Here is a 19,149-nt window from a genome sequence, read left to right on the forward strand (position 1 = left end):
TCTCACTTACCTCGCTGTCGCTACCGTTTCTCGTAGAATTGTTCATGCTGTGATAGAGTTCAGCCGTCTGTGATGTTTCCTGTGTTTGATTTGGACATTCAAAAATTGTAAAATGATTGCAGCCTCTGTTTCCACAGGTTTGAGGGAAAGATGCAGACGGGAATCTGTTTCGTTATGGTTCGCACACTACACTCAGTTTCCGATCTTCCCAGCAGTGTTCCAGCTTCATGTTCAGCTTATGTTGTGTCATACTGCATCAGTTTGGTCTGACTTGCTACCATGTGTATGTTAATAGGCCTTGTTCAACATTCCGAAACTCTCCTGTTATCGGACAAATTACAGGCTGTCCCGTAGCATCCCAGCAAATTCCTCGTGGTTGACGCCGTGTTCGATTCGTAGTAGAGTAAAACCTGGTGTAAGCGACCTCTGTGTTAGCGACCTCTGTGTTAGCGACCTCTGTGTTTAGCGACCACCTGCTCTTAACGACCGTTTTTCCATGTACCGACAGTTCTACACAGACACAGTGGGACCTGGTTCTAAAGACCAACTGGCTTTAATGACCGCTTTTGCTTGCACCGCGGGATGGTCGCTTAAACCAGGTTTTACTGTATGGTCAGATAGCGTGTTTGGTTGTGTGGCCTGGACAGGCAACCATTTTTAGTCGGGATTTTTCTGGTTCAACCATTTTTTGTCGGGATTTTTCTGGACAGGCAACCATTTTTTGTCGGGATTTTTCTGGACAGGCAGCCATTTTTTGTCGGTTTTTTCTGCTACCAACTCTATGGCACTTACATGTAGAACCATATTTGGCACCCTCGCCTCGACTTGGTCGAGTCCTCTTTCTGGCTGCTCCCAACATCTGCCCTGGTGCAGACATCGCTAAGCTCGGGTAGAGCTCTCTGACCTTGATGCCTACAGTCCATTTCAAAACTATAGACGCGTACCTAGGCAAAAACCGTTATGCCAGCATCTATACCACATAAAATTTGTGATCACTTTGTGCATAATTTTTTCCAAATTGGGCGCCTGTTATCCAATCGTTTAGAAACTATATGAGAGTAATTGTGGGGCGGTCCTAAGCAATATTCCGAAAACTAGTGTTGAAACGAGCGTATCTATAACAAACGAGCGATCAGTTCCACTAACGAGCAAGCTATCGAGCGAGCTAACGAGTTTCATTGATGTGGCAAATATGATTTTTTTTTTTGAATACTTTTTTTCTGAGTTCGATTTTTTTCAGCTGGTTCAAATTATCACCGCCGGCATTTGGGGTTGCTGCTGCTTCACTTCGGACTGCTGTTTGGTGTCGAGATGTCTTTTCAGCGCCGTCGTCGATTAGCCTTTGTAAGAATAGACCGTTTTGCAAAGATTGCAAGTAGCCCTGGTCTTCGCTGCATCGCGGGAGAAAACTTCCAAACGACTGAGCGTAACTTTCACTCGAATGGAGAGGTGACCGAAGCATATCCTGCGACAGGTCAGCAGATGCGGAACAAGACATCAGTAGAGTCAAGAGTAGAGTCGACCAAAGCTGCAACGACAACTGAAACAACTCAAGTGTCGTGCAGGCATACAGTCACCTGTAACTGCGAGTGATTTTCACTTTGCGCGGGACTGGACTCTCGATCGACCAGGGAGTCGTAAAATATTTTTACGACTCCCCGGTCGACATGTACTGCCGGGCCATGTGTACGGAGTACGGTGCACGGTGTTCGTTAGTGCAAACGAGCTGGTCGCACAAACGAGCCGAGTTTCTGGCGAGCGAGCTAACGAGTATCCGGTGAGATCGTTTCAACACTACCGAAAACTATTCTCAAAAAGTTCCAGCCAAATATGAAATATTTCAAAAACCCCACGCGTCTATAGTTTTGAATGGCCTAGAGTAGAGGAGAGGGTTTAAATTACCAAGTTGTTCAAAAAACGTTCTTCTTGAAATCGGCTCGGCCGGAGACTTTGAGCTCGGCTGATGAGACCTGAGGAGTTTGAAACAAGCACTTCAATTACCTGTACTGTGGTTTTCACATACTTCGTATATTCATGATCTACTGAATTGGGAAAAACCATCAAAATCCAGGCGTTTGACCCTGCCTGCAACAGTGCATTGTGTGGTGCGAACCCCAGTTCAGGTACCCTTTTTGGACCCTTTTTCTGATTTCAAATTTCACAGTACTGCACTGTATACGATAGTATCATGTAAAGTTGCCAAATACGGGAGCTAAATACGGGCGCTCGCCAGAGCCAGGGCCCGTCTTTTTATGAATGGACTGTAGCTCCGTATCGCACGTATCTTCATGTTTCTTGTGTGTTTGTGCCTGTCACCTATGCATGTGTGTGGGTGTGCGTGTATATGTGTGTTTGTTTGTGTGTGGGTGTGTGTGTGTCTGCGCACATGCGTGTGTATGTGTTTGCGTGCGTGTATGCGTGCACGCGTGTTTATCACGTCTCCGTGTGCACAGTGAGTGGCAGTGGTGTATTGGGTGGGGCCAGCGGTAGGCCATCCTCTCTACCCATGTCTGGATTCTCCGAGGCACGAGTACCGGTCAATGAAATACGCATCCAGCCGCTGCTCGGTGTGGCTCCTTTGGGCCCCGTCCAGTTCACCAAGGAGAGAATGTTTCACTTAGCTATGCTAGAAGCCTCGCACAACCACATGCCACTGGCTACCGATTCTGAGAGAACAAGGTACGCACATCGTCTTTATTGTGTTGCACATTTCTGCGGCAGCCCAAAGGTTTTCTTATTTTTTTGCCATTGTTGGTGCTGTTGTTGTTGTTGTTGTTGTTGTTGTTGTTGTTGTTGTTGTTGTTGTTGTTGTTGTTGTTGTTGTTGTTGTTGTTGTTGTTGTTGTTGTTGTTGTTGTTGTTGTTGTTGTTGTTGTTGTTGTTGTTGTTGTTGTTGTTTTTGAATTCTTTATTCTCACGATGGCACCATCGCCAATAAGAGATAAATTTATGAGAAGGTGAGATTGTGGGTTAAACAGTTGGAAAGTGATTTACATCACTTTGAACTTTACAAGTATGGGAGAGGGTGAGCGCTGCAGGAGCAGATTGAGTTAATCAGCAGTGAGCAGATTTCTTGTTTGAAAGCAGGTCGGGAGGAGACGTCACGAATGCTAGCAGGGAGGGCATTGTAGTATTCTAGGGACTTGTACAGTGGGGAGTCTTTACAGCGATCGGTTCTGGAGGGTGGGAGGTGCCAAGTGCGTGCGTGTCGAAGGCTGTACTGGGCCATAACTTGAGCGGGGGTGTTGAGCAAGCGTATGTGTTGTGGGGCATATTGGTATTTTATGGAGTGGGCAAGAAGGGTGAGCTTCACTTTGCGGCGAGAGAACATTGTCGGCCATTTGAGCCGATGGAGCAGTGTTGAATGATCCAGAGGAGTGTAGAGGGGGAGGCGGAGGCAGATTCTGGCCGCCTTGCGCTGGATTCGCTCAAGACGGTCAAGGGCTGCGATTGAGAGTGGGGTGACAGCAATGCATGCATATTCAATTATGGGCAGGATATACGTTTTGTAAATGAGAGAGAGTGATTTAGTGTGTAGAGTTGATTTGAGCCTAAAGAGAATATTAAAAGATTGTACAGCTTTCTTTAGCACAAAGTCAAGGTGGGCTGACCATCTTAGGTCGTGCTGAAAGATGATGCCGAGGTGACGATGTTGTGTTACTGTTTCTAGTAGGGTTTGGCCAAGTTTTATTTCGGGTAGTCGTGGTGGGGGTCGGTTAGCATGGTAGAACGGGAGGATGACGGTTTTCGTTTTATTGACTAGCAGGTGCCAGCGCTCTAGCCATTTTGCTGCGGCATCGACGCTTCTTTGTAGCGCAGCCTCACACTCAATGTAGCTGCCTGCAATGGCAATCAGTGCGGTGTCGTCCGCGAACTGGCTACACGAGGTTGTAGCATTTTCACAGGCAGTGGGCAGGTCAATGGTGTACGTCAGGAACAGAAGTGGTCCCAGGACCGAGCCCTGGGGCACTCCCGCTGGTATTGGTATGAAGGCGGATGTTGTGCCTTCAACCTGCACCCGCTGTCTGCGTCCTGTCAAGTAGGCTTCGAGCCAATTGTGAGCCTTGCCGTCAACACCGTAGTGGCTCAGCTTTTTCAGCAAGCCTTGATGCCATACACGATCAAAGGCTTTACTGAGATCGAAGAAACACGTTACAACATGCTTCCCCGCATCCCTAGCTGTGGATATCTGGTGGACGATCCGTGCGAGTTGCAGTTCGGTCCCGTCTTGTTTCCTGAAGCCGGATTGGTTGGAGGGTAAGTGCGGTGCTATGTGATTGTACAGACGAGAGTGGACTATTTTTTCTTGTGTTTTTGATATTATACTGAGCAGGGAGATGGGTCGGTAGTTGGTAGGATGGGAGGGGTTGCCCGACTTGGGGATGGGTGTAATAGTTGCGTCTTTCCAATCCTGTGGTATTTCTCCGGTTCTGAAGGACAGATTGTAGAGACTAGTGAGAGATGGGGAGATTTCCTTTGCAGTTTCTTTCAGGAGCCGAGTTGGGATGTTGTCAAAGCCTGGGCTCTTGCCAGTGTCTAGACTGCTTAGAAGCTTCTCGACCTCTTCCACTGTTGCTGCGATTGTATTTAGAGTATGACTGATGTCAGGGGTAGTGTTGATGTCTGGTGTAGTACAGGTGGTCTTGTCGATGGACTGTTGGCTTTGGGAGATAAAGAACTTGTTGAGAGCTGTTGCCTTCTCCATAGCCGTGGCTGCAGTGGAGTTGGCTGTCGATAGTGTGGGAATTGTTTGCTTAGGCGGTTTCTTCAGGTGCTTCAGTAGACGGTGGAGGTTTGTACCCGTTGACGTTGTTTGCTGGACAAAATCGGACTTAGCCTGTCGCAAAAGAGCGGTTACTCGGTTACGCTGGGCTGTGTACAGTTTCCAATCTGAGTCTAGTTGGGTCGCCTTGTAGGTGCGGAACTGTTTGTGCTTTAATTTGATCTGGCTGAGGAGATCCTTCGTCATCCAGGGACGAGTGGGCGTAGAATTTTTGCGGGACTTGCTTCTGGTCACTTGGCAGTGGTGCACGGCTAGTTTCAGTATCTGGTCTCTCCAGAAGTTCCAGAATGAGGTTACTGGCTGAGGGTCAGTGGGATGTGGATCGTACTGCAGATTGCAGGTAGCAAGAGCTTCACGCAGGGACGCAATGCATTGCTCGCTCCACAACCAGTATGTGCTGGAGGTGCTTTGCTGTGTAGTACTGCTCTCATTTTTATTATTATCGGTATTATTGTTTCTGTGGGTGGTGTGCTGCTGGGGTTGTAGGTTGCATTGTATGACAACATGATCAGAGGCACCCATAGGGGGCAGGCTTGTGATGGTGATGTTATGGCGGCTGAGGCTAGAGATGGCCAGGTCCAGGCACGATGTAGGTGTGTGTTGGCGTAGGTGGGTGGCAAAGGAGACGTGTTGTGTGAGGCCACGAGTCTCGCACAGCCAATGCAGGTCCTCACCTAAGGCATCAGTGGTGTCGCTGGGGTTGTTGTTGTTGTTGTTGTTTCAAATCTTTATTCTCACGATAGCCAGTGGCCAATAAGAGATAATAGTGTAAGAAAGGAGAAAGAGTGAGGAGGTTGTTGTTGTTGTTGTTGTTGTTGTTGTTGTTGTTGTTGTTGTTGTTTTTGTTTTTGTTGTTGTTGTTGTTGTTGTTGTTGTTGTTGTTGTTGTTGTTGTTGTTGTTGTTGTTGTTGTTGTTGTTGTTGTCGTTGTCGTTGTCGTTGCCGCTGTTGTCGTTGTCGCTGTTGTTGTTGTTGTTGTTGTTGTTGTTGTTGTTGTTGTTGTTGTTGTTGTTGTTGTTGTTGTTGTTGTTGTTGTTGTTGTTGTTGTTGTTGTTGTTGTTGTTGTTGTTGTTGTTGTTGCTGTTGTTGCTGTTGTCTGTGGCGTTCCAGAGACTGTTGTTTCCTTTGTATTCGTAGTGGTGCCTTTGCAGTTGGTTCTGGTACAAGTGCTACTGTCATTCCTGTGTGGTGTTGTTCGCTGTTGTTTTCACTGTTGTCTTCGCTGTTGTCTTCACTGTTGCCTTCACTGTTGCCTTCGCTGTTGCCTTCGCTGTTGTCTTCGCTGTTGTCTTCGTTGTTGTCTTCACTGTTGTCTTCGCTGTTGTCTTCACTGTTGTCTTCACTGTTGTCTTCACTGTTGTCTTCGCTGTTGTCTTCGCTGCTGTCTTCGCTGTTGTCTTCGCTGGTGTCTTCACTGTTGCCTTCACTGTTGCCTTCACTGTTGTCTTCACTGTTGCCTTCGCTGTTGTCTTCGCTGTTGTATTCGCTGTTGTCTTCACTGTTGTCTTCACTGTTGTCTTCGCTGTTGTCTTCGCTGTTGTCTTCGCTGTTGTCTTCGCTGTTGTCTTCGCTGTTGTCTTCGCTGTTGTCTTCACTGTTGTCTTCACTGTTGTCTTCACTGTTGCTTTTGCTGTTGTCTTTACTGTCGTCTTCACTGTCGTCTTTACTGTTGTCTTCACTGTTGTCTTCGCTGTTGTCTTCGCTGTTGTCTTCGCTGCTGTCTTCACTGTTGTCTTCACTGTTGTCTTCACTGTTGTCTTTGTTGTTGTCTTCGCTGTTGCCTTCACTGTTGTCTTTCTGTGCAGAACGACTGTTCCGCGCAACCCATGCAACACACCCAGCTACCACCATCAACACCCGCCCATGCAATGCGATACGTTTGATTTCTTCCAGCGCCTGTCTCCAGAAACACTCTTCTTTATCTTCTATTATCATGAGGTAAGGGACCCATCCGGTATCATGGATTTTTCACGAAACGAAAATGTTGCGTGTGGGTCGAGGAGGATTTCCTTTTGAAAACATTGATAACTGAAACATCCATCAGCACCGAGTTGCTATGGTTACTGCGTTTCAGCAAGCTGCATAGTGCGTGCGCATCGTTCTCTCAGCTGCGTCATCCTGCTCGGTTGCCATGGCAACTTGACCTGCCTTTCTTCTCTCTGTAACTGTATAGTCATACGCTGCTTAAGCGCACACATCCGCTTTCCGCAACAAATATCCGCATAGGCGAGGGAACCGGATAAGAGGCGATTTACACGACGGCAGGATTCATCCCGTGCGTGATGCTACCATGGAGATTCAGTCACATGTACTCATATTTTGGCGCGAACGTATCCTGTCAGCTATCCCGGTACGGCCCCGGTGCCATGAGGGGACTGGGCTGGTGGGTGGAAATGCATACCGTGGCATTCCGTGGTCTGTTTTGTACTACATGTACTGTACGTGCATCCTGCCATGTGAATCGATTTTCATCTTTCCCGTATCACGGTAAAGCTCTCGGGATCACGTGCTTCTCTTCCCTGCGGGATGCACTGCCGTCGTGTAAATCACCTCTAGTCCAACACACATACAGTGTGTGTATGCATGGCATATGCTGTAAATCGGTAACCAACGATTTTCTGCCGGATGGCGAGGGATCCGGAGAAAAGAGGACCGGATAAGCAAGGTCTGACTGTATTGGGTATGTGAATAATGTCATTATTGCTTTCTGACGTTCTAGGGTACGAAAGCACACTGGCTGACTGTATTTGGTATGTGAATAATGTTTTCTTGCTTTCTCATGTTTTAGGGTACGAAAGCGCAGTGGCTGGCAGCGCGTTCCCTGAAAAAACAGTCCTGGCGTTTCCACATCAAACACATGATGTGGTTCCAGCGACACGAAGAGCCAAAGTTGATAACAGACGAGTATGAGCAGGTATGTGGTGTATGTTTGTGTGTGTGTGTGTGGGGGGGGGGGGGGTGTTGGTGTGTATCTGCGTGTGGGAGGGGGGGGGGGGGGGTGTTGGTGTGTGTATGTAGATGGGAGGAGGGGGGGGGGGGGGGGGAGGGGGTGTTGGTGTGTGTCTGTGTGTGTGTGTGGGGGGGGGGGGGGGGTGTTGCGGGGGGGGGGGGGGGTGTTGCGGGGGAGGGGGTCTGTGTGCATTGGTGTGTCTGTGTGTGTGTGTTGCAATTTTGGCAGTGAGCAAGTACAAGTGTGTTGGTGTGTAGTGGTGTGTGTGTATGTCTGTCTGTCTGTCTGTCTGTCTGTCTGTCTGTCTGTGTGTATTGGTGTGTGGTGGGTGTGTGGGTGTATGTCTGTGTCTGTGTGTGGTTGGTGTGTGTGCGTGGGGGGGGGGGGGCATATATGTAGAGAGTTTAGTAGCCATGTTAGAAAAAAAGGCAATCAACGGACCTGTGCAGTTTGACTAGCATTGAGAGCATGGCAGTCGCACACATATGCATTGACTAGCATTGAGAGCATGGCAGTTGCACACATAGCATGGCAGTCGCACACATAGCATGGCAGTCGCACACATAGGCAGTGAGTGTGGTGTGCATGTACTAGAAAGCACAATGACGAGGCAGGGAATGCCGATTGGTCATTTCTCTAGACGTGTATTTTTGTTTGTTTGTGTGTGTGCGTGTGGGTGTGTGTGGGTGTGGGTGTGGGTGCTGTGTGTACGTGTGTGTATGTCTTTGTTGGTCTAGGGCACGTACATCTACTTTGACTATGAGAAGTGGCAGCAGCGAATGAAGGAGGGCTTCATCTTCGAATACAAGTACCTTGAAGATAAGGAGCTCGTGTAGTTCCCCAGACTGCTCTACAGCCTGAACTTGTTCGCCAGCAACAATCACTGTGGACCTTGATTGGCAGGTTCCGCGATTGGATGCACACATGTATGTGTACGTGTGTGCGCATGCAAGCACACATACGGGTGCATCTGTGTGTGTGTGTGTAGCTGTGTACGACCTACCCCTGCACGTATTGTTTTAGCTTCGCTGTGCACTGTGTGAAGCCATTGCTGTGGTGATGTAGCTATGTCTGCTGTCCGTGCCGTGTTGCGTACAATGGCACGTCTCGAATTGTATGAGCACTGTGTCTTAAGAACACATTGCCTTTCGCGAGCCTGTACCTTCGGCGACACCATGGGCGTGTAAGCTATCCCCTACTCTCTTTGGAGTCCTCATTCATTCGAGTGCGTCGTGCCATTGTTCGGTTGCGTTCTCCTGTCACGTTTTGGCCTGAAACGTGTGTACATTGCTTTCGCGCGCGCGCGTGTGTGTGTGTCATCAACTTTATGTTGTGTCTCTCTCGCTCTCTCTATCCATGTCGGCTACTCCTGTGTTTGCGGGTATGTACAACCTTGCTGATCTGCATGTTTGTGTCTGTGCATATTGTGTTGTTATGGCAACGACCACGTCTCTCCCACCTTTCTGTATACTACTGTGCCAGTGCCCCCCCCCCCCTTTCTTACACTCACCCACATCCGCTTGCCCACGTATATTTCTTTCTTACCATTCGCTGTTTGTGTGTGTGTATGTGTGTTGCGTGTTTTGCGTGTTGTGCGCATGTGTACATTTGGGTGTTTATATTTGCCTGCGCGCCCTCCATCCCTCCTCTGTACAGTAGCTGCCAGGAGTGCGGGCATGCGTGTGTGTCTGTGCGCACGCACGTGTGTCTGTGTGTGCACGCACGTGTGTCTGTGTGTGCACGTGCGTGTTCATGAGCATGTAACAATAATATACATGACCTTTCTCCGTGCCCCCCCCCCCCCCCCCCTCTCTCTCTCTATCTCTCTCTCTCTCTCTCTCTCTCTCTCTGTGTCTCTGTTGTCTGTTTTGCTAGAGGTTTTCAGTAGGTGCTTTTCTTCTCTTATTGTCTAGACAACAATTACATAGATCATTTTACGTGATGCGCACATTGTGTGTTGCCTTGTGTGTGGGCCGTGTCACCTCAATGTGTTCACTTGTGTGGTGCTGTGTGGGTGATGGTGCTGGTGCTGGGTGGGTGGTGGTGCTGGGTGGGTGATGGTGCTGGGTGGGTGATGGTGCTGTGTGGGTGATGGTGCTGGGTGGGTGGTGGTGCTGGGGGGGGGGGGGGGGGGGGGGTGATGGTGCCGGTGCTGGGTGGGTGATGGTGCTGGGTGAGTGCTGGTGCTGGCTGGGTGCTGGCTGGGTGGGTGCTGGTGCTGGCTGGGTGGGTGCTGGTGGTGCTGGGTGGGTGATGGTGCTGTGTGGGTGGTGGTGATGGTGCTGGGTGGGTGGTGGTGCTGTGTGGGTGATGGTGCTGGGTGGGTGGGTGGGTGATGGTGCTGGGTGAGTGCTGGTGCTGATGCTGGGTCTGCAAGAAAGCACCACTCCCTGCTCAATACACAGTGTTTCGGGTAGGGGTGAAACAATTATACCGAATATTCGAATACTCAGTGGTTAGAGCTTCGCTAGCTACAAGCGAGGGTCCCTGGTTCGAGTCCTGGTGGTGACAGTCAGTTTTTTCTTCAGACTTATCCCGTTTGAGATTTTTAGGATATCAAGAATATTCGATCGGAGAAAATCAGAGTACTCGAACTCGGGATCTCAGTGCCAACTAAGTTACTTACTTTCACCCCTAGTTTCGGGGAATTCCCCCCTCATCAGTTGACATTGAGAAGGCTGAGAAGAAGAGGGGCGAGCTCTACTGACATGTTATGGCCTTCGACGAATCGTTAGATGCGGGATTTCCTTCAGCCTTCTGAAATCATGTATCATGTGCATTCGCGGTTGTAGGCGTATCAGTTTTGCTTTGGAACTTGCACCCTCCTGCGGAGCCCACGCTGCTTTGGCAGTGGCGGAGGCTCGCTTGCCGACGTAACCGTCGGAGACCATCATAAACAATGGACTGACTAAGGGACCATCGCAAAAGTTCGCAGAAGCCCCCGAAACGAAGACCGTGAGTTTCGGGCCTGACCCCCCTCCCTCCCCCCTCAAACGAAACGACAGTCACAATATGGGCTTCATTTTTTCACTTGGATGCTCACACATAATAATTATTATAATACTACACAAGCATTGTTGTATCAGTGTGTAACTATGTACAGCACTTTATAAATGCAACGATGATATCACCTTGCAGTGGGTGATCTAAGAACGAGAACAGCTAGAGCTATGCAGTTGTATCCTTTGAGCATTACAATGAACGTTGATTGGTGTATATTGCTTTCACATTCCCCATACGCGTCCTGACAAGCAATCTACGCCGGCTGTGATGGCATGCTAATCCTACAGCTCCTATAATTATGTCGTCAATACTTTTTTTGAATTGAAGCCCGGTTTGCGATTTTCGCACCGACTCCCTCCCCCCCAAACGTATGCTCTTCGTTTCAGGGGCTTCTGCGAACTTTTGCGATGGTCCCTAACTCTTCACTTGCCCTGTCTTTTGTCTTTCTAAATGACATGAGTTTAATGCACAAGTTCTTGGTTTAGTTTTGGCTTTTCTTTTGTGCTTTGGGGTTACATAGTGTTTTTGGAAAACCTTGAGTAGGCTGAGGAAGAACGTTGTGCCACCTGATCTGGCAGATACATGTATTATAAGCACTCAATCTACCATGTTATAATTTTGCAGATATATTCCCAGTAAGCCATGAACGGAGACCCCCTAGGCCCTCGACTTAGGCCTCGGCCTTTGGGGAATCCATAAATAAAATTAAAAAGGACAGGTTTTAGGTTTCATTCATTCAGACTATTTGAAGGATTCTCCAAGAGTACAAAATAGAAATGGACTCTTATCAAGGTAAGTTTCCTGGAAGGGAGGATGGGACGGATTCATGAAAGGGAAGTGAAAAGGGGCAAGGGAAGAAATTTAGCAGAAATACTGCTCAAGAAAACCAACAGGTATGAAACAGATGCACCGAAAGTACCGAAAGTACCGAAAGTACCGAAAATACCGAAAGTACCGAAAATAAAAGTACAATGTACACCGAAAATAATTTTGTGAAATTGCAGTACAAAAACTGTTACTTGAGACGGGATGCATCGATGACGTGATCGCAGCCACAACAACAACTAAAATAATTACTTTATTACAAACGTTGCCTCTTGCCAGCCGTGGCGCAAGCGTCAAAACGCAAAGAGAAGTCATGGGTGGATCAGGCCTTTCACTTTTCAGGGCAAACACAAGAGACTATACGATGCCAAAAAGCTACGTGAGCTAAAGCTTAGTCTGAGTTCGGACGACACTAGCCTATCCCCGTGATCACGAGATCATTCAAAACAGTTGAAAGCAGAGATGACACCCGCAGCCAGGTGAAACGGACAACGACGTTACGTGCGCGAGACCCTCACCTCGCACACTGTCTTGTGTATTTTCTTCATCACGTACATGTAGATCTACTTCTACTATACTTACAGTGCTAGCAACTGAAATCCGACCACATTGCCGGAGCGCCGCGCCGGCAAGGTGGTCGGATTTCAGTTGCTAGCACTGTAGTGTAGACAGAGTGTAGTTCTAGTACAACACATTGACAAGTAGACCTTCCATGACCATGATGACAATGATGTTGAAGCTGTGCGGATACATGATGACAACGAACAGCTACAACTCGACTACAAAATCAGTTGCAACGCTAGTGTCCGCACCACTCCACTGCGCTTCATTGGTGTGTCTGCTCAATGAAAGCAGTGTCTCTTTAGTGAGAGAGAATGGAGCGGGAAGCTTTGCCATTGATGAGAGAGTTAGGCTTGACAAATCAGGATATTGTTTTCTTGGGAGACGTACGAGTGACGCAAGAAGATGAACTGGGTCGTGGCTCCGATGCCGCCGTGTATCGGCTGAACTGGCAGGGAATAGATATCGCCCTGAAAGTTCTGCATCCCATTTTGGTTGAGCCTGGTGTTCAGGACCGAGAGAGGAAAATTATATCGTTTGGGCAAGAGGTCTTTCGTCTCAGTCGTACCCACCACCCCAATCTTTGTCAATTGCTGGGCATTGCTAGAGTTGGGCGAAACGCTGCTCTCGCGTTGGAGTTGCTGACTTCTACGTTGGAAGAGTTGAGTATTGGTGAGGATCGGGAGGATGGCTTGATGCTGATCGGCTACCTCTGCGACACGTCGGCCGGTATCCGATACCTGCACGTTCGTGGTATTATCCACCGGGACCTCGCACCGAAAAATGTGATGATCAAGAACGGAGTCGCAAAGGTGTGTGATTTCGGTGTTGCGAAGTTCGTACGTTTGGCATCCCCTCGTCAACAGCAACAACAAGTGCAAGCGGCTCGAATGGACATGACTCGTTGCCCCGGGACGTTGGTTTTTATGCCGCCGGAAGCCATGGTAGAGCAACCTGACTATGATCGTCCGCTGGATATCTTCTCGTTGGGAGTTACGCTACTGGCTGTTATCACCGGTGTTCTGCCTGGGATCGACCTGATCAACGCTCCGTCCGTTGTAATCGTCCGCGACGCCGCCAGTGGACAGGAAGCGACGCAGGTGGTGGCAGAGACAAGGCGGCGAGCTGCTTATCTTCGGCGACTCCCTGATGACCACCCACTGAAGCCGCTGGCAATTCGCTGCCACTCCAATGAACCGAGCGAGCGACCGACCGCCGAGGAAGTACACGAGGAGATGAAGCGAGTGTTGCAGCTGTTCACCAGTCTCTCGTCGGTAAGTAGTTTGTTAAAGTAGAGCAGTGCTCAGTGAAGTCCAGTCGCGTTCCTCATTGCAAGTAAGTTAATTTTAGCTTTTAAACTAGTTTGCGCCTTGCATCATTCCGCATTTCCGCGCCCCTGGTGTTCACAGGTGACTCTAGGGGTGGGGAAAGCCCGGCGCGTGGTTGAGTGACGCGACTGGATTTCAATAGAGAGGTCAAGATGCACGTTATTTCCGAGGTGACACGAAAGTTCAGCTCGCGCTATTTGGCTCGCGCGTCGAAAACAACGCGAGTGACCTGCAGCTCGCGTCGAAACTTGGAGTTTTACGCTGAATTTGACGTGAAATTGCGCGTCACGTCGGAAATCACCTGAATCTTAACCTCTCCATTGAGTAGCACTGTAGTTTGCTGAATGTATTTGAAGTGGTGTTTACTACTACTTGTGCAGTGTACATGGGAACATTCCATGGATACAGGTATTGTTGAATGATAGTATGTTACAAGGTGGAGGACGAACTGTGTTCTGAAACAGTTTTTTAAAATTAGTATTTAAATTTTATTATTACAGGGTGCGACAGAGCTCTCAGCCGTTGAAGAAAATGTTGACTATCACCTCCACCACTACACTGCGCTCTTAGCCGACGAGACCCCAGTGTCTGCTCCAGAGCCGGGTAATCGACCCGGTTGGGCGGCGCTTGGACCCGGTTGAAAATATAGTACTGGGTCACCTCTGACCCGGTTGGTACTTTACACGTTCGAACTTTGAAAGGACTGACTACATGGCTTGTATGTGTGACAGATCATGCAGAGGTGCGCGTCGAAGTGAAAGTAGTCAGTATCCCGTGTGTGCACGCGCTCAGTTCGAGCTTGATCGTTGAGGTGTTGTTTTTGGCAATGGAGCTTCCAGCGAAGAGGCGAATCCACAGGCCCTGCATGCTTCCAGGACTCTTGGAAAACAGGTCGTCCATGGCTTGTCTACGACATGGAGACGAAAAAGATGACCTGCTTCTGGTACGTGACGCACTTCCATGGCAAAGTTGTGACTTGGCTGGTGAGAAGCGCCAGGTACATGTGTACCCGGCTCCGACCCGGTTGAAATGGTTGCGCCAGGTACACGTGTACCCGGCTGTCCTACAATCCTAGAGCAGACACTGGACCCTCCTGCACACAACCATCACCAATGCGAGGACACTTCCGTAGACGATATTGATAACTCCTTCAGACAGCTGTTTCGCTAACACATACCGTATTTTCCGGAGTATATTGCGCACTTTAGATGTGCTATTCTAGGCCCTAAATCGCAGGTGCGCACTATGCTCCGAATATCAAATGCATGAACATCAATGAAGATTGAAGTGCGCACCCCCAATGAAGATTGTGGGTGCGCGTTATACAAAGGTGCGCACTATACTCCGGAAAATACGGTAGCTCATCAGTGAAGGTAGATGTTGAATGATAAAATATAAGACCAAACTGCTATTATGGTAGGGGGTTTTCCACATACAAAACTGGCATAGCTGAGGTGATAACGAGGGAAAAGGGAAGTGGAAGGCTAGTCGGCTAAGAGCGCAGTGTAGTGGTGGAGGTGATAATCAATTTTTTTTACAATGATCACAGCTCACAAGAAAATTGCGTAGTGGGAGCATAGTGATGGTGAGGCTTTTTGCCCTCAGCCGACCTGAGGTCTCGACATCATGGGGACATAAAACGCACCAAAAAGAAAGAAGGAGAAAAATGCAAGGAGTGACAGGTACATGATACGAATGTTAGGAGGAGGGACAAGAAGGAGGGGAAAATAAGACAGACAGTGTTAGGAGGCGAAGGAGAGTGCGATAATAGGGCACAAAACTGACAAGGTACTGAGACATTCAGCGACCTGAGACCTAGCTCTAACACACCTCCAGTGCGCAAACCAACAGCCTTCCAATTTGGAAGGTTTATGGTTACGTAGGACCGAAGATTATCGCACTTTCTGACTGTTTTTCATCTTGTTACAGTCATGGATAGTTGCAGCATAGTACAGTCACACCTCGCTTATCCGGTCCTCTTTTATCCGCATCCATCGCCATCCGGAAGAAAATCGTTGGTTGACGATTTACAGCGTATGGAATGCATACATACAGTACGTGTGTTTGATTTTCCGGTTCCCTCGCCTGTCCGGATATTTTTGTGGAAAACGGATGTGTGCGGTTATGCGAGGTCTGACTGTATCTGAGTTACAATATAATCAGGTCACAGGAGTGGATAGTTGATTCATAACTCGTTCCCATGTCTTTTCTACTATTTAACATTTATTACTGGCACGTGTCCGAGTTGTATTTCATTCTTTATTTTACAAAAAAAAACTACGTGGAAACAACTATTTAAGCATAGCAATAAAAATGATCTGCTGCGCACTTATTCTATACACACGTCAAGCCAAAGTTGTTGGGTGGATTCCAAGAACGTTTTCTTGTGATAAACCTTTAGACGCACACACACAAACACACATACACACACACTCACACGCATGTGCACACACACACAAACACACTCAGACTCAGACTCAGACATGCCCATCGCCGAAGCGATGATAGTGAACAGCCATGTTAGACATAGCAACTTGTGCTGGGATTACACCATTCAACGGCTTGCAAGGCTGATGAATTGACCGCCACTAATTTTAGCTTGGTATCCACCACAGAGCTGGTTGAAGTGACTTTTCTGGCCAGTGAATCCCTATCATGGCCAGCAATCGAGGACATCTGAGAGTTATAATTTTTTGTACTCCTCCGAGGTGTGATTTTTGGCGTGCTGGGCCAAGCACAAGGAAGCCATCTGCAAAAAACTGCAGAAAATGGTTGTTGTTTGATCCTTTGGTGTAATCTTTGTTTCTAGTCGAAGCTAGTTGCTGTTTGGAGCAGAAACGCTGAAATTGACTATTTTCTGCATGTACTCATACATGTACTCGTGTACTCAGGCATGCAGTCTCACTCGTATTTTAGCTCTTTTTCTGGAATGGATGCTGCTCTGCGCCCCTTGGTGAACATTTCCTGCGCTCGTGGAGCAGCTGAAAAGGACCACTGGTATGTCTGGTTCCTTGTTTGAAAGTGGAGAGTCGACTTTTGTGCCTTGAAAAAGGAGTAGAGAGCGATAAAGGTACATCTGTGGCTTATTTTTGAGTGCTCCTCGTACATTTTTGATCGTGATAGAAATTCTCAGACCAAAGTCAGACCAAAGTCCGTGGCCGTACAGTTTTCTTGTGGATTTTCTAGTTGTTTCATCTCGTATCTATGTCAGTATCGTGATGGTGAAGTGGAGCGGATGATTTTATGATTTTCTTCCTGTAGACTCAGACTCAGACTCAGACTCAAACATGCCCGTCGCGGAAGCGATGATAGCGAACACCTATGTTAGACATAACAACTTGTGCTGGGATAACACAATTCAACAGCTTGCAAGGCTGATGAATTGACCGCCACTAATTTCAGCCTGGTATCCACCACACAGCTGTTTTGAAGTGGCTTTTTCTGGCCAGTGAATCCCTATTTTTCATTTTTCACACACACACACACACGCGCATACACACACACACACACACACACACACACACACACACACACACATACTGTACGTGCTCACTGCCAAAACTGGTCACGTGAGTCTCCCTGGAAGAGGGGAGAGAGACTCGAAAGGAATCTTGAAAAGATGACTCAATTGGCTATGGAACCGGCCAACAGCCAACACCCCTGAAATCCCTAAACTATGGGTGATCCCATGCACTCATTGGTTCACCACACCTCAGTAAATTAATGGTGAGGACAAGGTGCAGAAAAAATATTGACGGCATCAGGGTGTCCGACCCGGGATCCAACTACAGTTACCTCTGCCCCAGTGAAGGCAATAATTATTTGCCACTAGAGTGGGTGGCTAAATCAGGGTAGATCTGATATAAGCTTCACTAGCACCATTGATTTCAGAAGCGTTAATCTAGCCAAAAGTAGTTCATGGTTATCAAGGATGTTTACTTCAAATAGAAACTACTGGAGACCATGTAGTTCAAGTAATTTTAGGTGCATTAATATTTCGGTGCCAGGGATCTCACAGGTTTGAGGTGTAATGCAGAACTAGGTGACCAGCATTCCCATCACATGCAGTGCATACTCAGGTATCATTTACAGTCCATTCATAAAAACTTGGGCCCTGGCTACGCCCAGACAGATTCTGCTCCTCTCGCCTAGATATTTTGCCGCAAAAAGTTGCTGCGAAATCGTCGATACTGTAAACTAATAATATTTAGCGATTTCGAATTGTCACTAAAAAATGAAAAGAAAAAAGTGATTCGCGACCCCTAACTTTAGCGAATTTGACTAATTCGCTAAATTCGCTAAGGTTTATGTGTCTCTAAAATTAGGGGTTTACAGTATTTTGCCGAGCCTGGCACAAGAAACTCGATATTTTGCTCTGGAAAAACGTGTATTTTATCCACTTCCCATACAATCCCGTACAACGTTTCATAAAAATCGCAGGGTCGGTTTCTCAACACGGGTTTCCATGCACGTGTCCCTGAGTTCTTCTAAAATCGTGTCGATCCACAGTGAATCCCAGTGATATTTCGGTGACATGATCTCGTCCTGGGCAGTGTATCCTGCTGAACGGGTAAGAAACAAGGAAATCCAAGTATCAGGCATCGATTTTACCCAACATCTCGATAATTTGCTCCGATTTTGCAGGCAATTTCCGCTCTTTCAATTCTTCGATATTTTGCCGGAAGACTTGCCGGCAGGATCTGTCTGGGCCTACCCCTAGCTCTGGCAAGCTCCCATATTTGGCGATTTTCCGTGATTTTATCGCACATAGTGCAGTGCTGCAAAATTGGAAATTGGAAGAAAAGTCCAAAAAGGGTACCCGAACTGGGGTTCGAACCGCACAACGCACTGTTGCAGGCAGGGTCAAACGACCTGGATTTTGATGGTTTTTCCCAATTCAGTGCTTTTGGGGCAAAACCTGGCCGAAATCCTATTCTTGGTAGGGCTTGCTTTTCCGAAAAAAAGGCTTCAGAAACATAATTGGAAGAGGATTCCATAGGGGATTGCAGATAAAAATTCTAAAAAAACTCAAAGTTTGACCCATTTATGGCCGAAAGCTAGACGTCCATCTTTTTATGAATGGACTGTAGGTGTTATTTAAATTTAGGTGCCTGGTTTCTCTACCAAAGTCGCCGAAATTAAAGTTACACCGAAGAAAACATGTTTTTACAGTATACTCAATCTGCGGACAGAACTGTTTCGTCCTTTGTGGACTCGTCAGTGCAGCACAGAGGAAATGAGGCCGAACCTGGTAGCAATGAAAAATAAATTTTCCAAAGCCAGATTTAAACCAGGCCCGAATGTACCTTGCCAGAGTGCTCAAACTGGCAGGTCAGTGAGCTCTGGATAACGCAAACAGCAAAGGCACTACCCCACGCAAGAGTGCTCAACTGCTACAAGAGCAGGAGGGAAATACTCAATCTGCGGTGCTTTTACAGTATACAGTACATGAACCGTGAAACCAGGAAAGGTGGCAGGTACAACATTACACCTTCAAGCAGCCAAGCTTGTTGGCAACAGACTCAACACAAAGTAGCTTGCATGCATGCACACACACACACACACACACACACGCGCGCGCGCGCGCGCGCGTGCGCACATACACACAGACCAGGCAAACGTCCCTTCTGAGAAGTTGCAAACAATTTTTCTCTTACCAAATTTAATACTGGTAGCGTATCCGTGTACATGAACTTCACAC

The 19,149-nt window shown here is 47.8% G+C and overlaps 2 protein-coding genes across 3 annotated transcripts in view; both read left to right on the forward strand.

Annotated features, from left to right (window-relative positions):
- The window catches only part of LOC135812292 (leucine-rich repeat flightless-interacting protein 2-like), a 13,408-nt gene extending 10,824 nt beyond the window's left edge, over positions 1 to 2,584 (forward strand). Inside the window, exon 10 of the mRNA XM_065325665.1 lies at positions 2,454 to 2,584. Within this exon, the coding sequence (XP_065181737.1) occupies positions 2,454 to 2,456 (3 nt within the window). The 3' untranslated portion in view covers positions 2,457 to 2,584. The remainder of the gene's footprint in view (positions 1 to 2,453) is intronic.
- The window catches only part of LOC135812297 (uncharacterized), a 158,842-nt gene that overhangs the window by 93,701 nt on the left and 45,992 nt on the right, over positions 1 to 19,149 (forward strand). The window contains exon 1 of one of the 2 annotated variants that reach the window (XM_065325674.1): positions 12,347 to 13,394. The exons of the other annotated variant lie outside the window; for it this stretch is intronic. Within the exon in view, the coding sequence (XP_065181746.1) occupies positions 12,435 to 13,394 (960 nt within the window). The 5' untranslated portion in view covers positions 12,347 to 12,434. Of the gene's footprint in view, positions 1 to 12,346; positions 13,395 to 19,149 lie in introns of those variants that run through there. 2 annotated transcript variants of the gene reach the window in all.

The sequence above is a fragment of the Sycon ciliatum genome, chromosome 3, assembly GCF_964019385.1.
Source record: "Sycon ciliatum chromosome 3, ocSycCili1.1, whole genome shotgun sequence".
Classification (NCBI taxonomy): Eukaryota; Metazoa; Porifera; class Calcarea; order Leucosolenida; family Sycettidae; genus Sycon; species Sycon ciliatum.